This window comes from Myotis yumanensis, unplaced genomic scaffold (genome assembly GCF_028538775.1).
Source record: "Myotis yumanensis isolate MYYU_CA2020_CCGP unplaced genomic scaffold, mMyoYum1.0.hap1 SCAF_16, whole genome shotgun sequence".
Taxonomy (NCBI): domain Eukaryota; kingdom Metazoa; phylum Chordata; class Mammalia; order Chiroptera; family Vespertilionidae; genus Myotis; species Myotis yumanensis.
In genome coordinates, this window is record NW_027223767.1 from 2,071,188 (window position 1) to 2,091,398 (window position 20,211).

Sequence of the window (20,211 nt, forward strand, 5' to 3'; positions counted from 1 at the left end):
TGGCGGCGCCGCTGTAGCTGTCTTTGGGTTGTGGCGTCCGAGGAGCGGGGACCGTTTCTGCCCTCGGGTCGTGAGGGCGGCAACGCTTGGCTGGTCCCTGCGGCGGCCTGTAGCCCCACGTTAGGTACCAGGTCAGGTCCGGGGCTGTTGCTACCACCGGTGGGTTCGGGGAAGTCCCGGTGACCTCGCTGCAGGTGCTCTGCGCCGGCCGCGCTTGGCAGAGGAGGGGGCAGCCGGCCTCCCTGTTTTCTGGACCTGCGGAGTTCATGAGGCCTGGAGGGCCCTGGAGGGGATACACCTCTGAGGGGCTGCGGAGTTTGAGTTCTCCGGTGTGTGAGAGCCAGGCAAGTACCCCTAAGGGCGCAACGAAGTCGACAAAGACTGCTTCCTCTTGCGGAGGCCTGGCTTCCCGGCGTTGATTGCCCCAGCGTTCTTTCTCACTTCCTCTCAATGTTCTCTCTGCACATCTGGAAATATGATCAGCGCCCCTGACGTGGTGGCCTTCACCAAAGAGGACGAGTATGAGGAGGAGCCTTACAATGAGCCGGCTCTGCCAGAAGAGTACTCGGTGCCGCTCTTCCCCTTCACAAGCCAGGGAGCTAACCCATGGTCCAAACTGTCCGGAGCCAAGTTCTCTCGGGACTTCATCCTTATTTCCGAGTTCTCGGAGCAGGTGGGACCCCAGCCCTTGCTGACCATCCCCAATGATACCAAAGTTTTCGGTACTTTTGACCTCAATTACTTCTCCTTACGGATCATGTCTGTGGATTACCAGGCTTCCTTCGTGGGCCATCCTCCTGGTTCTGCCTATCCCAAGCTGAACTTCGTGGAGGACTCCAAGGTGGTGCTGGGAGACTCCAAAGAGGGAGCCTTTGCTTATGTGCACCACCTCACCCTGTATGACCTGGAGGCCCGTGGTTTCGTGAGGCCCTTTTGCATGGCTTATATCTCAGCAGACCAGCACAAAATCATGCAGCAGTTCCAGGAGCTTTCAGCTGAATTTTCCAAAGCTTCAGAGTACTTGAAGACAGGCAACAGGAAGGCCTTTGCTGTGGAACTTGAAAAAAAACTGAAAGACTTGGATTACACCAGGACAGTGCTGCACACTGAAACGGAGATCCAGAAGAAAGCCAATGACAAGGGCTTTTACTCATCTCAGGCAATTGAGAAAGCCAATGAACTGGCTAGTGTAGAGAAGTCCATCATTGAACATCAAGACCTTCTGAAGCAGATCCGCTCATACCCTCATCGGAAGTTGAAGGGGTCTGATTTGTGTTCTGGGGAGATGGAGCATTCTCAGGATCAGCCTGACCAAGCATCCACTACTTCTAACCCTGATGAGTGTGCTGACACAGACCTTTACACCTGCAGACCTGCCTACACCCCAAAACTCATCAAAGCAAAGTCCGCCAAGTGTTTTGACAAGAAGTTGAAGACCTTGGAAGAGCTCTGTGACACTGAGTATTTCACCAAGACCCTGGCTCAGCTCAGCCACATTGAGCACATGTTCAGAGGAGACCTGTGCTATCTCCTGACTAGCCAGATTGACAGAGCACTACTAAAGCAACAGCACATAACAAACTTTCTCTTTGAAGACTTTGCAGATGATGATAGGATGGTAGAGAAACAAGAAAGCATACCCTCTAAGCCCAGTCAAGACAGGCCACCTTCCAGATCTCTAGAAGAATGCCCAATTCCTCAAGTATTAATTAGTGTTGGCTCTTACAAGTCCAGTGTGGAATCTGTGCTGATCAAGATGGAGCAGGAGTTTGGAGGTGAGGACTGTAAGGAAGTGGAGGTGGCAGAAATGAGCAGTTTTGATCTCCATGGAAACTTAGACTACCTGGATATGGATATGAAAGGGAGTGTCAGCAGTGGTGAAAGCATTGAGGTTCTAGGCACGGAGAAGTCCACCTCTGCGCTGTCGAAGTCTGACAGTCAGGCCAGCCTCGTGGTGCCACTGAGCCCCCAGGTGATCCGGAGCAAAGCAGTCAGCCACAGGACCATCAGTGAGGACAGTATTGAAGTCCTCAGCACCTGCCCCTCTGAGGCCCTCATACCTGATGACTTTAAGGCCAGCTACCCAAGTGCTATTAATGAAGAAGAATCATATGCAGATGATAATGAGGGAGCCATCCATTTCCAGGCAAGCATCAGCCTAAGCAAGCTGGGTGAGCCAGAGGAGGGCAGTTTAGAAAACACTTTGTCACAAGCAGACTCTTGCTGCATTGGGAGGGAGAGTGACAGTCTGCTGGTGCCACTCACCACTCCAATCCACACACTCTCTGACGAGGATGGAGTAGTGAGCATCCCCCCACAGCGCTACAGGCAGAAGGACCAGGGGTTCTGTGTGGACTTTGCAGTGGAAAATGCCAACCCTTCTTCCCGAGACAACACTTCTGAAGGCTTCCCTGCTTATGAGCTGGACCCAGGCCAACTGCTGGCTAGCAGGGATATCAGTAAGATCAGCCTGGACAACTACTCGGACACCACCAGCTATGTGAGCAGTGTCGCCTCCACCAGCTTGGACAGGACTCCCTCCTCTGCTCATCCCACTGGCCCCTCTTTTGAGAGGCATAAAAAGAGGGCTGGCCAGAATGCCTTAAAATTCATCCGCCAGTACCCCTTTGCCCACCCAGCCATCTACTCCCTGCTCAGTGGGAGGACACTTGTGGTCCTGGGGGAGGACGAGGCCATAGTCAGGAAGCTTGTGACAGCATTGTCCATCTTCGTGCCCAACTACAGCTGCTATGCTAAACCCGTGAAGCACTGGGTCTCCTCCCCTTTGCACATTACGGATTTTCAGAAGTGGAAGCTTATTGGCCTGCAGAGGTAATTGGTTACAGGTAGTGGGGAAGGGCCTGTTAAATGTACATGCCTCTGGGTGAGGCTAAAAGTTGGTGTGGTGGACCCAGAATCAGGAGGCCTGGCTTCCAGTCTGGGCCCAGCACCAACTCACCGTTACTTTTGGCAACTCATTCCCCTTTTCTATTAGTCACATGAGGGGATTGTAGTTCCTAAGTGGTTGCCAGTCCTGGATTGCATCCAGTTGTGCCAGAATTATGGGAGAATTTCATTTTATTTATTTTAAAACATGTTTTTATTGATTTCAGAGAGGAAGGGAGAGGGGGAGAGAGAGAGAAACATCAGCGATGAGAGAGAATCCCACTGGGGATTGTGCCTGCAAGCTGGGCATGTGGGCAGACTGGGAATCAACCACTGAGCCACGCTGGCCGGGCTTATGGGAGGATTTTAAAAATCACAATTCCTGGGCTCCATTTCCAGAGATTCTGATTCAGTTGGCCTGAGAAAGACTGGACTTCTAGATCTTGGGTCCTTGTTTATCCTCAAATTCACACTATGGTGTAAATGACTAACAAGTGATCTGCGTCTGAGAAAGGGCTGTGGTAATAATAGGAGGGCAGCCATCACTGACTGGTGAGAGGGACATCAGAGGGCTCCAGTGGCTTTTACTCCACTGTCCTGTTTGCCTTTGAAGGCTGTCTTAATAAGGAAATGCAAAAGCCAATTCATTCTCCCTCTCTGAATGCTTTCTATTTCATTTCCTTATGCTTTAATAGATTCTTTTTGTTTTTCCAAATACTGCTTGACAAGTGTCTGACTCAAGGGACTCTCTTTCAGTGTATGCACTGTGTTCAGTTTCCTCCGCCCCTTCTCTGCACCCCACTTTGCTCATCTGTAAAACAAAGGTTTTGAGCTAGGTTATCATCAGAGCCCCTGCTGACACATAGGAAGGGCAAAAATTTCCACACTGCAGTCAGCCACCGTTTGTTCTCATTTTCTGACTTCCCCTTTACATGGGTTCCTAATACCAGTGAGGTCACCATCCCGAGTCTCCTTGTGTCCACCCTTCTTAATGAAGTCACCTGGACTTAACTAACCCCTTGCTGCATTAGGCTTTCCTCAGAGTCATCATGGTGGGATTCAAGCAAATACCACTTCTATGTCATGACTTGACTCACTTGTTGAGAACCTAGAAGCCATTCTGGCTGGTGCTGCGATATCAGCTGGAGGTACCTGAGCAAGGCCATTGCTCTGGAAAAATTTGTAGTTTAGGAGAGAGGGCAGACAGTGATCAGGGCCTTGCCATACAGAGAGATAAGAGTTCTAACAGTGGGTGTTTTGTGTGTTCTAAGAAAACAGCATAATTTAGTGACAGCTGGGAAGCAGGAAGGGAGACTGGAGAAGGCCTGGGGTCTTTGAATGACCTGGAGGATGGACTTGCCCTTGTTGGGTAAGAGTGACATCATGGGACATGGTGTGATGTGCCTGTGACACCTGGACAAGCTCATTCCTTGGGCATCATAGGAAACCATTAAAGTCTTTGCTTACAGATGTAGAATCTGAGGGTCAGTAGGTTGGATGATGGCACTGATGGCTTTGTCTTGCCTCCCAGCATCCTCCCCCTCTGCTGGTGGCACCTCTGTGCTCTTGGGATTAACCCTTCTGTCCCAGGAAGGGAAGGGCTTTTCAGGGATTGTGTTTTGCTACTGTTCTTGGTGGAATGATGAGTTGGTATTCCTCATATGCACCCACATACACACTCACACACCTTCTGTTCTCCAAGCCCTCACCCTAACCCTTCAACTTTGACATTTTTACTTAAAAAGATGGAGAATCTAAAACATGTCAATCTATCAACATCACCTGGCTTATTGAGGACCAGGCTCAAGATGGTCTTGCTCTTTCTGGAGGCTTTCCCTTAAATTCCTCCTTAGAATGTGCCAGAATGGCAAAAGAGGTTCATTTCTTACATCAGCTCCATTCTACTGCGTACCTAATTGATGTGCTCTGTTGGGAAGGACTCAGGCCTAGGTTGGGCTGCATTGGAAATCCTGCTGTTATCAATTAATGATGTTTCTGTGGTGCAGGAGAGGGTAGCTGGCAGGTGGGCAGTATATTTGGCATCCTGGAGTGGAGGAGGTTTGAGGTGGTCTGAGTCCTGTGTCATCCCTCTCACTGTCCATTCACAGTGGGCACCTGGGCAAATTACTCCTTGTCTTGAGGCTTTGTTCCCTCCTGAGAAAAGAAAAGGGTTGGATCACTGAATATCATTTGCCAAGTACTTATTGAGGGCTATGTGCCAGCTACTGTGCCCAGTGCCAGAATTATAAGGTGAGTCGGCAGCCGTGTCAGGGCGAGCATGCCCTTCCCAATCAACCCTCACTTTAGCCCCAGCTCTGTCACTGCTGTCAGCTTGACCTCTCTGAGGCTTGCCTTGTGATTGCAGAGATCGGAAGGGCCATCACATCTGATCTGTGCCTGATCCATGAGCCCTCCTCTGTAGATTCATTATGGTCTACCCCATCCTGAATAGGAAGGCAGGCCAGGGCAGCAGGGACTGAGTGTGGCCCACACCACCAGACTTCAGAGCCTGGAAGCAGCCCTTCACGAAAGTGAGAGTCCTGTCGGAAGTGGCCAGTGAGGTCTTTTCAAGAATCTCAAGTGGGGAAATGATGACTTCTGTGAAGCTCTCCTGCTGACCTGAGTGTGCACACCTGCTGGGAGGTGGAAGCACCTGCCTCCAGGGGGTCCTGCTCAGGCATGAAAAACGGTAGATGGGCTGGAGGTCTTGTTCCCCAGGGGACTTGTCACTGGATGATCAGCTGAGGGAGTAGAAATGGAGTGGGGACTGGATTTGCTACAAATCACCCGAAATAATTCTGAGAGATGAACGGTAGACAGAGTGTGAAAATATCAAGAGATGAAAACCCAAAGAGTTGTGCTTCATGGCTGTTGGAGGCAGTGTGTGTTCTGAGTTCAGATCCTGGTGTCAACAGTACTAGCTGTGTGAATTTGGACCAGTCATGTCATTCATTCCCTGAACAAAACTTGTTGATCCTGTCTGTAAATGGGGCTTACAGTAGTCCCCACATGGAGCTGAAGGCAGGCACATCTAGGATGTGTGAATAGCCCTAGTGCCATGCTTGGCAGCCCTCAAAAGTGCTTGGAGTTGTGGATGGATGGTGAGTCACCCCATTAGGCAGACCCAACATTGAAACAGGCAGATTGAGGCCCATCTGATGGTCAGCATTGAAGAGTATGAGTAGAAGAGGTGTCTTGGTGTGTCACGAGCTTCCCATCTATGGTCCCGTGTTCTAAGTTAATCTGGAATCGGAGAATTGTGTGACTCAGAGAGTCTTCCCACTCAGGTGCTTTGCCTCCAGCTAAAATCAGCTCAGATGATGAACTGTTTTTAAGGACTCACCCCAGAACTGCTAATGTCATTGGCGGTTTGATTTTATTTTTCTCCTAAGGTAGGCCCTCACTGTCTACAGCAGTGATGGCGAACCTATGACACGCATGTCAGAGGTGACACGCGAACTCATTTTTTTGGTTGATTTTTCTTTGTTAAATGGCATTTAAATATATAAAATAAATATCAAAAATATAAATCTTTGTTTTACTATGGTTGCAAATATCAAAAAATTTCTATATGTGACACCAGAGTTAAGTTAGGGTTTTTCTTTCTTTTTTAATATATTTTATTGATTTTTTTACAGAGAGGAAAGGTGAGGGATAGAGAGTTAGAAACATCGATGAGAGAGAAACACCGATCAGCTGCCTCCTGCACACTCCCTACTGGGTATGTGCCCGCAACTAAGGTATTGAACCTGGGACCCTTGAGTCCGCAGGCCGACGCCCTATCCACTGAGCCAAACCGGTTAGGGCAAGTTAGAGTTTTTCAAAATGCTGACACGCCAAGCTCAAAAGGTTTGCCATCACTGGTCTACAGAGTGGATACAGGATAAGGACACACAATCAAATCAGTCTCCCATGATTTTAAGTCAAAACCAGAGGTTATTGTATTGTTTAGTAGGCAGTAGTAACAAGCCCTGGCCATTTGGAAAACAGCTTAGTTCTGGAGGGAAACAGTGCGAGGGTGGGTCAGAGGCCCTGGGTTGAGTCCTGCTTCTGCCACTTTCTAACTAGGTGATCTTGGACAAGTGATGGCCCTTCTCTGGGCCTCAGTGTCCTTGTCTGTACAGAGATTGCCTCCCTGGCTTTGGGATAGACCAGTGGTAGGCAAACTGCGGCTCACGAGCCACATGTGGCTCTTTGGCCCCTTGAGTGTGGCTCTTCCACAAAATACCACGTGCGGGTGCACATGTACAGTGCGATTGAAACTTCGTGGCCCATGTGCAGAAGTTGGTATTTTGTGGAAGAGCCACACTCAAGGGGCCAAAGAGCCACATGTGGCTCGCAAGCCGCAGTTTGCCGACCACTGGGATAGACCATAATGAATCTGCACAGGTGTGGGAAGTGAAGTGTGAGGCTCTCAGGTGCGTATGCTGTACAGCTGAGGGACAGGCCTGGAACTTGCTTCTTCCCATGTTGTCTGGCCTCCTGATAAGGAGTTTTGAGGGAAGCAGAAATGGAGGAAGAGTTAGAAGGAGCAGCATCTTCTCAAAGAAGTGGTGCTGCCATAGGTGGGACTGGGTGGGGGCGTCGGAGCTTTCCTGGGAGAAGCTGGGCCTGAGGCCAGTGTGATCAAGATAGGTGGCTGGAATGGAGGGGCAAGAAGATGAGGCTGTGCTGCTGCAGCAGCACCTTGGTGGGCTGGATGTGCCAAGCCTGAGGAGGTGTTTGGCTTATAGTCTGGCCCCCTTGGCCGTCTTTGGTCTGGATGCCTTCCACAGATCCCAAGGCCCACCTTTATTCTAAGGCCACTCCAGAACCTTCTGGCCCGGGGTCTCTCCTGTGGAGACTGAGATACATCCCCCTTCACTCAGTGTACTTGGCTTTTATTTCCAACCAAAGCAGGCTCATCGCCACCTGTTCTGCCCCTGGGTCACTACCTGGAATATAACAGATGCTCAGTAAATGATTGTCAGTTATACAAGATGACAACATTCAGGAAGGAAAAGTTATTATGAGATTACCTTGGTCCCAAGTGACTGTCAGTCCATTTTACACACCATCTTGGGTCTAATACAAGCCCTAAATTCCAGAGTCTGTCAGTCTGTGAAATCTGGTCAGTCAGCCATTTGCCAGACTACAGAGAAAAACGGATGTAAAGGAGGGTTTTAAAGAGCTGCTTACTAAGACTGACCGCTCCGACCTCCTTCCCTCGCTGAGCAAACCCTGACTGCCTAACCCTGATGTGCAAGGCAGTGGGAGCAAGAGGCCAAATTTTTGCAGGCCTGGGTCTGCAAAAACTCTTGGCCAGTGGGCAGGACAAGAAGACAGCTATCACCACAGTGGTCAATGTCAGGCATTCTGAGCACAACTCATTTTGTCTCCAGTGACCCCATGAGGTAGGAACTGTTATCTCTGTCTTACAAATAAGTCTCAGAAAGGTTAAGGAGCTTGACCAAGGTCATAGCAAAAAGCAGAGGAAGGGATCAGGGAAGGCTGGAGAAGGCCGACATTGGCATAAGCCATGTATAGAGGGAGTGAAGGGTATCCAGGCAGAGCACACAGGCCGTGATGCCGAGGCCCCATGGAGAGCTTGGCATGGTTGAGTCTTTGGATTAGTAACAGGTCAGCAGGCAGCAGGTCATACAGGAACTTGTTGACCATGCCAAGGCATTTGAACTTCATGAGGGTGGTGAGGAGCCCTTTGAAGATCATGATGAGCAGATTTGTCTTCCAGAAAGCCAGCGAGTGCTGGCCGGGTGGGAGCTGGCCTAGAGACAGGAAGCCCCACTCCCAAGTGTTTGCCTCCACTTCCTGGCCCTTGCTCTTCCTCCTGACCTTAGCCTGTGTGTTTCAGAGTGGCATCCCCTGCCAGTGCCAGCACCCTTCACGTTCTGAGCCGCTACAGCCGCTACACAAGCATCCTGGACCTGGACAACAAAACCCTACGCTGCCCCCTTTACAGAGGCACCCTGGTGCCCCGGCTGGCAGACCACCGTACTCAAATCAAGCGGGGCAGCACCTACTACCTGCACGTCCAGAGCATGCTCACCCAGCTCTGCTCCAAGGCCTTCCTCTACACCTTCTGCCACCACCTGCACCTGCCTGCCCACAACAAGGAGATAGAGGAGTTGGTTGCCAGCCGGCAGGCAAGCTTTCTGAAGCTGAATCTGGGTCTAGTGAATGAAGATGTCAAGGTGGTCCAGTACCTGGCTGAGCTGCTGAAGCTGCACTATATGCAGGAGTCTCCTGGGACCAGCCAGCCCATGCTCAGGTTTGACTATGTCCCCAGTTTTTTGTACAAAATCTGAGGTCAGTTCCAGCCACTGTGACTCAGGGCACAGGAAAGAAAAGGGTTGGCGTGACATGACCAAGCAGTCCTCTGAGCGGTTTAGACTTCTGGTGTCATAGGTGGGAAGGAAACCAAGGTGGCTTCAGGCAGCTTGCAAGTTGGACTTGGGCAGAGGGAGGAGCCTGGCTCTCTGAAAGCATCCAGGACAGTAACAGCTCTCTTGTCTCCCTGGTAAGGAGTGAACCTGGAGGGAGCTCTTGGCCTCCCAAGGACTGGTAGCCAGGGCAGAGGAAAGCCTCAGTGGGGTGGGATGAGGGGCAGGAAGGCAAAGCCATGATGGGAGGACCATGTGGCCACGCTCATCTTCACTGAACACTTGAGTGGCAAAATCAAGTGAAACAGCCTGTTAACTGGAATGATTTTGTGGAAAACAAGAGGGTGGAATATCCGTTGTCTCATTCAAACCCCAACTGAATGGCCTCCTAGAGCCTGTCATCCCAGGGGAGGCCCCTGAGTGAGGGGAGGGAGAAAGCTCTGCCCCCGCTGGGTGGTGGGGAATGCCAGCCTCCAGGCCCCGATGCTGAGGGAGGGAGCAGCTCCCTGTCCCCATCGTCACTTCCTCACCTTGCACAGCGTTCCCACAGGCAGCAGGAGAGTGGAGTGTCACTAGTCCCCAGTTGTCAGTGGGAACTGCTCTTTGAGGTAGAGAGCCCAGCCAGGGCCGAGGGTCCGTGAAGCCATCACCACTGTGCGAGCGATGAAGAGCCAGCAGGGCCTGGCCCAGCAGTATTTTTGGCCAGAGTGAGTCAGCACTGTTCTCTCACCCAAAGCAAAACCTTGCAACCACTTCACTACCTCTCGCAGGGTCTCTCAAGCACGGGACAGCAGAGTTCTGTTCAGCTGGCTGGTGTGGGTGGGCAGCCCAGATGGTGGTGATTCGGGGCTGGGATTTCCTCCAGGCAAGAGGACAGCTGTCTTCGTGGACCTGCCTGGCAGGTTGCACAGGCCTGGCGTGTGGCACTTCATGGCAGCTTACTTCTGCCCATGTGTGACTCCCACCTCCTCAGGAGATGTGCCTAGGTCCACCCGCCACCACCTCCCTGAGCTTCTTACAGCTGCCACTGGTATGTAGATGGAAGGTTTCTTGCAACCTTGATAATTTGATACCTTTCTTTTAAAGCTGTTTTCCCCCCTAAGTAGGGAGAACTCTCGGTATTACTGCTTTTTAATTTGTTCCCACAAAGTTGTGATAAAACAACCCTGAGTCAGTGACAAGTGGTGCTCCTGGGCGTGTGTGCGTATCTACTGGGGCCGTGCCCTGCGTGCTGAGACCTGGTCTGCCTGTCAGTGTGGGGCACACCATTGAAGTCACAGAGGAGGCACACCTCTGGTGACGAAGGAGGGTTTGCGTCCCATCACTCCTTTGGTCCCTTCCTCGCCCAGGTCCTCTGCACAGGATACGGCCCGTTGGCTCCCACCCAGCGGTTTCTGGTCAATCCCCATTCCTGTCAGGGCAGGGATTTCCTCCAGAAAAGAGGAAGGCCTTCTCACGTGGCTGTCTTTGTGGATGTGTGAGTTTGCCCCTGAGGCCGTGACTGAGAACTTCGGTGGTAAATGGTGTTGGTTTCCTTGTACCTCGGGCTGTTGCATGTTCACACACAAGACGGCGCTCCAGGAGCTGCCGGCAGCTTTGACGGGTGAGGTGTTGGCCTGCGGGAAGGCTGCACAGGAAGCCTGCTTCTCGGTGAGCTCCGGGCCTGCGACCGTCTCCCCTCCTTCGTGTTCCAGATGCTGCTTTGTTTCTAACTGGGTGGCTAATTGCTGTCACTTAGGCCTCCAGGAGCATGAGCTGGTGCCATCTTACCTCCAAGGGGAGAAAGGCCTTAGGGTCCCAGGGACAAGATGGACAGTGACCGCTGGCACTAACACTGATGTCTCACTCCTGTTTCCCTCCGACACGGACTCTGGTTAACACTGTTCTCATTGGAAACGGACATAGGCAGGGGAAACGGCCTTCTAGGAGCCCACAGCCGCGTCTGCCATAGACGTCCGCTTTGGAGGGTGTGTGCTCAGAAGCTTGGCCTCAAGGACAGTCCCGAAGGCCTGAGGACTAAGGCATGGCAGTGGCTGTAAACAGGAGGCTGCTCCGCGGCGCGGGCCAGAGCCCACGGGGCAGCACACCGGAGCTGGTTCCGCACGGAGAAGCGCACTGGCCTCGCTGAGGAGAGGGTGAACTCCAGGATTTAAATTTGGGTTAAAATCTAACTTTTCAGGGTGACAGTTTCAAAGGATTGCCTGATGCCCAGTGTGTTTCTTTTCAAAGGGATGAAAGTGGCACTTGGGCTGGGCGGTTCGGGCAGAGGCAGTTGAGACTGAAGTGGGACCTACCAGATGCAGCTATGAAAGGGTAACGGTGGGGAGCCCTATGCAATGGATTGATCACTTCTTCAAGGACTGTGGTTTGTATAGCCCAGTGTTAATAAAACATTTACAGACACTTCCCAGACAATCAAGGACATCGGTGCCCCTATTAATTCTTTAGTCCCACAAAGGCCCAGGCACTGAAACTGAGTTTTCTTTACTTCCTTTACCTGCCTCCCTTCCCTTTGTCCACGCAGCCCCCGGTCACAAAGCTGCCTGGGCTGCAGTCACGTAGTGACCCCCAGGAGCTCCGTTAGCGCACGGCTGAAGCGTCACAGCACCCAGGGACCTTGCTCCTGTAGTGGGATCTTTGAAGTTTAGAAATTGTGACTTTTCCAAATTGACTGCAATGATTGAAGTTATACACATTACACCAGATTTGGAAATGGGCCATGGTAGCTCACCTGTTATTTCCCATTTAGCTTTTAACTTTATTTCAGGTTATTGTATTCGAAGTATAGTAGACTTCAACCCCCAACAAACAACAAATCCCATTTCAAAATCCAAGGAAGGCCAATATTTCTACCCCAAATGCCAGGCCTGTTGTGGTACAGATGTGTGTCTGGAGGCCAAGAGTGGTCTTGAAGATCTTGCCTTTGCACTGACCACCGCCTGTCCCACTCCCTGGCCCGACGCTGCAGGGCAGGTCAGCTGCTGCTACGTCATCTTTGCACAGGTGGTAGCACTCAGCTGGTGGCCAGCCGGGGGTGGGGGGACTTCAGAGGCACCGATTCCCCAAGCTAGCAATCAGATGCTACCTCCTATTTCAGAAGAATGTGTTTTGGTTCGTGCTTTGAATCAAACCAGCCAGCTTTCTGATTTTTCTCCAATACTGTTAAAGTGAAAAAACTGGAATCTTTAAAAGAGATAAGGAAAAAGCATCAAGTTTCTGCTTCTGGCTAGAAACAAAAACGGTCTCAGCTGATAAGGCTGGAGCACACCAAGGTTTCCTGAGCCTTTCTCTGTTGAGCACTGACCTAACATGGCCTCACCTAGTAAGGCTGTTACACACGGGAGGACGACGCAGGAGAGAGGGAACGGGCACTTTGCTGCTGCTGGTGGGGAGCCCTGGCTTCTGGGGCTACACAAGGGGTCTTGGATATGTCCCTTCGTCTTCAGCTGGGGAAGAAACAAGCCCCTAAAGGTAAGCCTTTGAGCAATGTAACAGCTCCCAGATTGAGGCATAGATGTGGGTACCCCCGTGCACTCACCCAGAGACTGCGCTGGAGCAATCGCCAACACACTGGACACTAGGCCACAGGTGCCTTCCAGGCGGGACCACAGGGAGCCTCGGCCACCGACTGCCCAGCGCTGCTGGCAGCTGCACAGTCGGGCTGAGAGATGCCGCCTGTAAGGCTGCAGTGACAAGCATCGTCTGTGAGGAAATCTCGTTTGTTATTTTTGGAAAGTATTTTATTACTGCATGTTTCTGTCCACGTCTGTGAATGGGAGTCTGACCAGCACGTGAGCTGCAGTTGTCACAGTGGCAAGAGTATGACAGAGACCCGGTGACAGCGGCTCCCAGGTACGGTTGCACCGGAGTTCAACCAGAGCAAATGCCAAACAGTACGAGAAGTGTACTTTTTAAGAAATTAATTTATTTGAGTTATTTTTGAAATATAAAAATTGGTTGTATTTTTTAAAGCTGTAATTCTTGTAGACATTCTGTGGTTAAAAATTTGTGCTTATTAAAAATGGTCATTTATGTTTTGCACTTCAGCTTTATGAAAAATAAAGTTTCTCTGGGAAGGTGACATTTGGCTTCTTGATCACAGGAGGGAGTTCTCTCGCAGGACGAAGGTCCCTGGCTGAGGCTCCCCAGGAGGCTGCGTACCCTAGGCTCTCCCACCTGCCCAGCTGAAGGGCGAGGAACACTGCCGCAGCGTGCGGGGCCGCTACTCGGAACCCGCGGCCTGGGGCACCTCTACGGGCACGTCTGACTGAGAATTCTGAGCCAAAGCACAGAGCAGAAGGGTCAGGTTTCCCTCTGCAGTTGTAAGGTCATGGTTCAGTTTCCTTTGCTGTCCCACCAGGGAACAAGCTACAAGCTTGGGATTTTGCTGCAGTGAGTCAGAGGAAGCCCAGTAACTAAGAAAAGGGTAAGTAAAGGTCCTGGAATCATTCCACTAGCTCTGCCCTACCCACTGTCCCAATGAATGAAGGCTAAGTAGGATTCATTTTTACAGAATAACTAATAGAGCTGTGAGAAAGTGAGGTTTAGATTTATACTCCTTAATAATTGGTCCCAGAATTACTAACAGTGGGGCTTAAGCAGATTTTGATTTGTGAAGATAACATGAGAAAAGTCCCAAAGAAACCTCTGCAGAGAGCACCCAGACGTTGACCAGGTCCTGTGTGGGGTGGTGCTTCTCCTCAAGGGCACTGTGTCCTTGGTCCTGACGCTCCCGCGGTGGGGCAGGTGCAGCCGTGGCTCCTCTAAAAGTCCGGCAGGCCAGGCAGAGGGAAGAGCGACGCGAAGCTCTCCACCTCCTCCCGGAGGGCTCGGACGGCCTCACGGTGCCGCTCATCCCCTGCTAGCTTCTCCTTGAACTCCTTCAGGCTGGCCTTGTCCCCAGCGTCCTTCTGAATCTGCAGAGTCAGTTCTATCCCTGTGTGGCACATAAATGGGTCCTCTGGGACCAGGAGACACACCCCAGACCCAGAGAGCCCAGCTGGGGGGTGACAGCCGGAGGGGTTCATGTTCACCCCAGAAATGATTCTTGTATGCACCCTCCGTGAGCAGGACAAGTTTACAAAGGTTTCAGATCAATGGTTTGCTAAGTGATTTCTGCTGTTGCCTGTCCCCAACACTCAGCCTTGACACAGAAGCGTCCCTCAGTGGCTGGGTCGCCACTGTTCAGAGACTCCATACACACAGCATGAGGTGTCAAACTTCCAAACCGATATCCTTACCTTTGTGAATAAAGTGGGCTACTTTCTGGAACTCTGTTTCCAGAAGTCCTCGGGACGTCAGTGCTGGGGTCCCCAGTCGCAGCCCACTGGGCCGCAGGGCGCTTCTGTCACCTTCAACAGAAACAGGCTCTGTACTTGGGCCGCACTCAAACTCACTTCTGACCACTGTTTGTTGAAAAGGGACCCTTGGGCAAAAGAACAGGCCTGCAGATGCCAGTGTCTGGTGAGAAGGGCACCGACTCCCAAGGGACAGGCAGGAGCAAGGCGCAGGCAGCGGCACACTGAGGGCTCTGCTTTAACAGTAAGAAAGTCACCTTCTGTGACATGGCCTTTGCTCCTAAAAATGAGGCCAGCCTCTGGGTTTGGATTGCATCACCATCCTCGTTAACAACCTACCGAGAGCCAGCCTGCTTTCCAGCGACCCGGCCTCCCTCCCTGAAAAGCTTTCTCACTTCTCAGCACCCCCTCGCCCGGTCCTGGCTGGAGCCGGGCGAGGCAGCCCAGGAGAACCCCCGCTGAGCTCCCACCCGCCACGGCACAGGCATCCCCCAGGCATCTGAGCCAGTTATCACAGCTGTAACAGCCCGGAAATGCAGACAAGTGTGGAAAAGAAGAGCGAGGAGGGTTCGCACCTGGGCAGGTGTTCTTGTTGCAAGCAATAGAACAGGCTTCTAGCACCTTCTCAGCCCGGCCACCATCTGTGCCTTTGGAACGGAGATCCACGAGGATCAAATGGTTGTCAGAACCACCTGGAAGCCAAGTTGGACATGTAAGGATGCAGATGGTGACTCCACGTGAGCGGGGGAATTTCTCTCTCCTAGGAATGGGCTGGGAGGACGGGGGCTGAAGCAGATGAGGCAGGACAGTGAGCCCCACCATGTGTCCTGGAAGGCTTCACTCGCCTCAAGGAAAGATGCTCAGGACCTGAGAGCTGAACAGAAAGGACCGAGTGGTGTAGGGTGCTCGGCGATGCAGCGGCTGAGGCTGAGGGGAGAATGACCAGCCTGCCCACTGCAAAGACCCAGCCACCGGCTGCCAGGCAAGGGCCTCCGCTGCTTGGAGGGCGGCTCGCTCAGTGCCGCTCAGGATTCCGCCTTCTCTGACACATCACCTGGGCAGTCCCCACCCGTCTCTGAAGCCAATCTTCAAGCTCCCTCCGAGGCAGCAGGGGTGGTCCCGTTTATGGGACAGCGGGTACCCGCTCCCGCTGCTGAGCACGTGTTGGGCGCCAGCACTACTAGCTGTCATATCTGATCTCTACTCCTGCGAAGGGGATCGTAGCAGAGTGGTGCAGGTGAAGATGGCGAGGCAACAAGAACATTCTGCAACTGGCCCAAGCGCCCAGAAGTCTTCTAAGTACAGTACCCGGATCTTTCCACTTTGAACTCTCATTAGTACCAAGTCACTGACTTGGGCAACAGCTGTGACTTCAAAGATGCCACAAACCAAGTCAGCGCTTCACTCTGGACCTCACAGCCCAAAGCTTAAGGCACAGTCCCCACAGCCTCCCACTTTCTGGCCGTGGCTTTAGGCAGGCAGCTCAGCATTGTGGAACCTCAGATGCCCATCTGTAACCTGAGACTAACAACATGCAAGGCTGTTGTGAGGTTTAAATAAAGGCCTGTGAATCGTGCTTGGCTAGCGCCAGGCAGGTTGGTACCCAGATATGCTGGCTGCCATCACAGTGACCATGACCTGCTTCAGTCTTCAGAGCAGAGTGAATGAGGGGTGAGGACAGGCCAGGAGCTCAGGAAGTGGGGGACTCACCGGAGGCTCTGAGCAGCAGGGCTGTGGGGGGTGCCTGTATCAGATGGAGTTTGGCCTAAATCCTGGTAATGCCAACCAAGCCTGGCTCCCGACCAGCATCACCTGGGAGCTGGCTGGAGGCAGAGCCCGCCCAGGCCTGCATTAATATGCACATCCACGTTTGAGAAACAGTGACTTAGAGAACCTGGAAGGTCACAGGCCAGACAGAAGCCTGGGGCTTTCTTCCCGGAAGATGTGGAGGAGGGATGAGAACTCAAAGGAAGTGAAGGAAAGAGATGCTTCTCAGAGAACATGGCTGAGAACATGGCATTTGCCCAGCTCAGCTGCTCACCGGCCTAGCTGGGAGCCCGCTCCTCAGACGAGGGCCTGTAAAGGCAGCAGGCGGGGACAGGCACCTGCATCCACAGGGGACCAGGACCCACCTTCCTGGGTCACCTCTGCTGGCACAGATGGCAGCCGGCGAGCCCAAGAAAGCTGCCCTTCCTCTCAGTAGCTAAGTACGCTCACTGCCTGCCAGCACCCGGGCCAAGCTGACTCAGCCCGCAGGAACTGGGCACAGCTCACTCAGGGCCACCATCTCTGAGTTAAGGCAAAGGCGAGCATAGTGGGGTCTGAACTCCCTGGCCTCCCGGCAGCTGGTCCACTGCACTGTGGCCCTTGGGGTGAGTGGGGTCAGTCCTGCAGACTATGCCAGGCACCACTGTGGGGAAGGCCCTGGTGCTGCCACCCACCATATGTGAGTGCAGTTCCTAGCCTCTCGGTGAGCTCAGGGACTCCTTAGGCCTCACTGGCCCAGCAGGGGAGGCACCTGTCCCCGTGTGAGGAGGGGAAGGCCGCAGGGCACAGCAACGCCTCTGGAGGTGCCTGACTCATACCCCGCAGCCCAGGGCCCTGCTACAGCCACACCTGCCTGGATGAATCAGAAGCAGCAGGGTCACGGCCGAGGTGAGTGGGTGCCACCCAAGTTTCTGTTATACCTGTTACTATTTTGTAGCCCAGCTCCGTCAGGGCCTCAGCCAGCGCCCTGCAGTTGGCCACCACCTGCTGCTGGTACACCCGGAACTCTGGAGTCATGGCCTGCTTCAGAGCCACGGCCACCCCTGCAGGGAGACAGTGGTCAGGAGACGGGACGGAGCAAAACACAGGCTGAGACTCAGAGACCTGGCTCTGCTCGGGCTTGTTTTCCGCTGTCACGGAAAGGGGTGGATGACATATATTTCTAACCCTACAATGACCCGGCCACGCTGCCAGACATCTTGTTTGAGGATGTGCTTTTGAGGCAGCCTTTCTCCCAGGCGTGGGAGTTTGGTGCTGGTAAGCTTTCACAGGAGAGCTGTTCTAAGTGAGGCAGAGCTTGCAGGCGGTCCTCTACGCTCCATGGATGAAAATGCTGCTTAAAGCTGGGCGTTGGTGCCAAATTACGCAGCCCTTTCAGATCAGATTCTAGGTGAGGGTGCAGGCCTGTGTTCAATCCTGCAGCTGCTTACGGGGCACAGAAATGGAGGAGAATGCAAAATGCACGTGCTGCGTCCCGCCAGAGGCTCCAGTCAGTGTGGCTGGAGGCTGGGCGATGCCATCCTCTGAGGGAGGAAGAAACTGCAGATGCTGAGCTTGTGGGTACAAAATGGGACAGGAAAGCACCCCGGGAGGTGCCGGGCCGCCCACTGCCTGGTGCCTGACCTCCCCGTTCTGCCCCCCTCCCTCTGGGGAACACTAGTGCTTCTCATGATGCAGGTTAGACCTTTGTCCTGGACTGTCCTAGCAACTGCTTTGTTCCAAAGAAGAGAGTGGAGTAACTGCGGTCGTCACAGGTTTTCTGAGCCGCTTGTACTGAGAGGGAATGAGTCAGGACTGCGTGCTGGGGTCCTGGAATCAGGTCCAGGAGCCACAGGTGGGGGCCAAGGCCAGCGGTGCTAGGACCCGACACAGGTGCCCCTCCCCCACAGGTCAGGGGAGAGGCTTTTTGTCCTTGCTAGCCCCCTCCCTTTGCCATGTCTCTTCCAGCTGTCAAATCCTCCCCCGTTGTTCTTAAAGAGACCTCCACACAGACCGGCCGGGCTTGGCTTCCCCGAGGGGTGGCCACACATGTCCCTGCCTTGTGACAGTCCCCAGTTTCCCTGGGCTTCCTTGTTAGCATCTCCTAGACGGGGGCATTCCTCTCGTTTCTCCCCAGCGTGGAAGTCCTGGCACGACTCTGGTGGGTAGGTGAGGGGGAGTCGGGGCCACAGCGAACAGAAGGGGGGCTGGCGGCATGGGGGCTGCTGTAGGTGAAGGGACAGCCTCCGAGGCTCGGGGTGGGTTTCTGGAGGTCCTACCAGCAATGGCGTGGTTGTGGGGCCCTCCCTGCAGCCCTGGGAACACAGCAGAGTTGATGAGCGACTCCAGGTTGTACAGGATCTCTTTGCCGGTTTTGGGGTCCGTGCTGCGCACTCCTGGATGAAGAAAAAGATCAGAACGGGAACCACCGATGGGCTGTTTTCTCCGCCTGGACTCAAACCCGGACTGCAGAGCTGTGGGCGCTCCTCCTGGAGGGGAGACCTGCACGACATGCTGCGGGCAGAGAGGGCGCTGGCTGCCAGGTGGGCAGCCGACCCTTTCACAGATGGAATGAAATGACGAACATTTTCCTCCAAGAGAGAGAGAGACCCTCACAAAGAACACGCCCTGGGCATAGCTCCTCAGAGAAGCCAGAGGGCGCTCTGCAGGATGACCACTCTGAGGAGACAAGACTCATGTGGCTGGAGACGGGACTACGCTCCCTGGGGAGCAGGTTACTAACCAGCACTAGGAGCACTGATGTGTGCAGAGAGCGGCTCTCAGCACTTTGCCTACGTTAACCCGTTACATCCTCACCGCAGCCGGCCAAGGCAGGCGCTGCTGCTGGTCCTGCCCGGAGCTGAGGGAGGGGCAGAGGCTCACCGCTGGCCCCAGCCCCGCGAGTCCAGCTGGCTGAGTCGGCAACCATCGCCCAGGCGGGAGGAGGGCGACCTGCCCCAGACACCTCAGCGCACGGAAAGGACCACAGGGTGCAGAGGCGCCCACTGTACACGAGTGGCCGGGCAGGGCCGGGGAGGAGCTGCTGACGGGGTTCCAGAGACCCTGTCTCCCGAGGGTGGCTTCTCTGTGGACGCCAGGCCCCTGCACAGGCCCACACGGCTCTCACATGTGGGAATCCCAAAATATGGGGGCGTCCACATACATGTGGGCTGGAAGCATCCCATTACTGGAGAGGGAAACTCCTACTGCAGTGATAAACGGCGCTATGACTTGTACATCGAGGCCTTACAGCTTGACTACTGGGAGTCTTTCTCTAGAAGGAACATGGCAAGTTCAGTTCACCAGAATAATTCTGTGCCGGCGCCCCTGGCTGCCTTGGTCAGCCGTGCCCGTCTTCCTTCCCCTCCGGCACCTGCCGCACCAGGAGGCCGCCCGGCACGATGCCCTGCTCCTCCCCCAGGTCCGACAGCTGCGCTCCGGGCTTCTCTCCAGGTCCCCTGAACAGCTGTCATTACCCCTCATGTCTTCAAGGCACCCCAGGCCAGACTTTCCCCAGCCCCGTAAGCGGATGTGAACACCGAGGGGAGGAACCAGCCCCGCCCGTATGGCCGCCCGCACTGAGCACACCTCGCCTGTAGAAGATCATGCCCGCGCGGCAGCCTCGCAGGGTCTTGTGGGTGGTGGTGGACACCACGTGGCAGTGTTCGAAGGGGGAGGGCACCACGCCAGCCGCCACCAGCCCGCTGATGTGCGCCATGTCGGCCATGAGATACGCCCCGTTGTCATCGGCAATCTTCCGCAACCGAGCGTAGTCCAGGTTTCGGGAGTAGCAGCTGGTTCCTAAGATGGCAAAAGTGACCCCCTAGTCAGAGATACCCACAGCCAACTGCGGCCGCGGCACGGTGGCCGCCGATTTCCACATCTGAAAGCCTGGAGACTTC

At 53.7% G+C, this 20,211-nt stretch overlaps 2 protein-coding genes across 2 annotated transcripts in view; one reads left to right on the forward strand and one right to left on the reverse strand.

The window, feature by feature from the left end:
* Window positions 1-13,371, forward strand: SMCR8 (SMCR8-C9orf72 complex subunit). The gene is made up of 2 exons (XM_070394973.1): window positions 1-2,832; window positions 8,738-13,371. The coding sequence occupies exons 1-2, from the start codon at window positions 476-478 to the stop codon at window positions 9,189-9,191; spliced, it is 2,811 nt and encodes a 936-aa protein (XP_070251074.1). The 5' UTR covers window positions 1-475; the 3' UTR covers window positions 9,192-13,371.
* The window catches only part of SHMT1 (serine hydroxymethyltransferase 1), a 24,786-nt gene continuing 17,746 nt past the window's right edge, over window positions 13,172-20,211 (reverse strand). The window contains exons 7-12 of the mRNA XM_070394974.1: window positions 19,898-20,110; window positions 18,589-18,705; window positions 17,251-17,373; window positions 15,139-15,255; window positions 14,507-14,617; window positions 13,172-14,202 (exon numbers count right to left, since the gene is read on the reverse strand). Coding sequence (XP_070251075.1) covers window positions 14,030-14,202; window positions 14,507-14,617; window positions 15,139-15,255; window positions 17,251-17,373; window positions 18,589-18,705; window positions 19,898-20,110 — 854 coding nt within the window. The 3' untranslated portion in view covers window positions 13,172-14,029. The remainder of the gene's footprint in view (window positions 14,203-14,506; window positions 14,618-15,138; window positions 15,256-17,250; window positions 17,374-18,588; window positions 18,706-19,897; window positions 20,111-20,211) is intronic.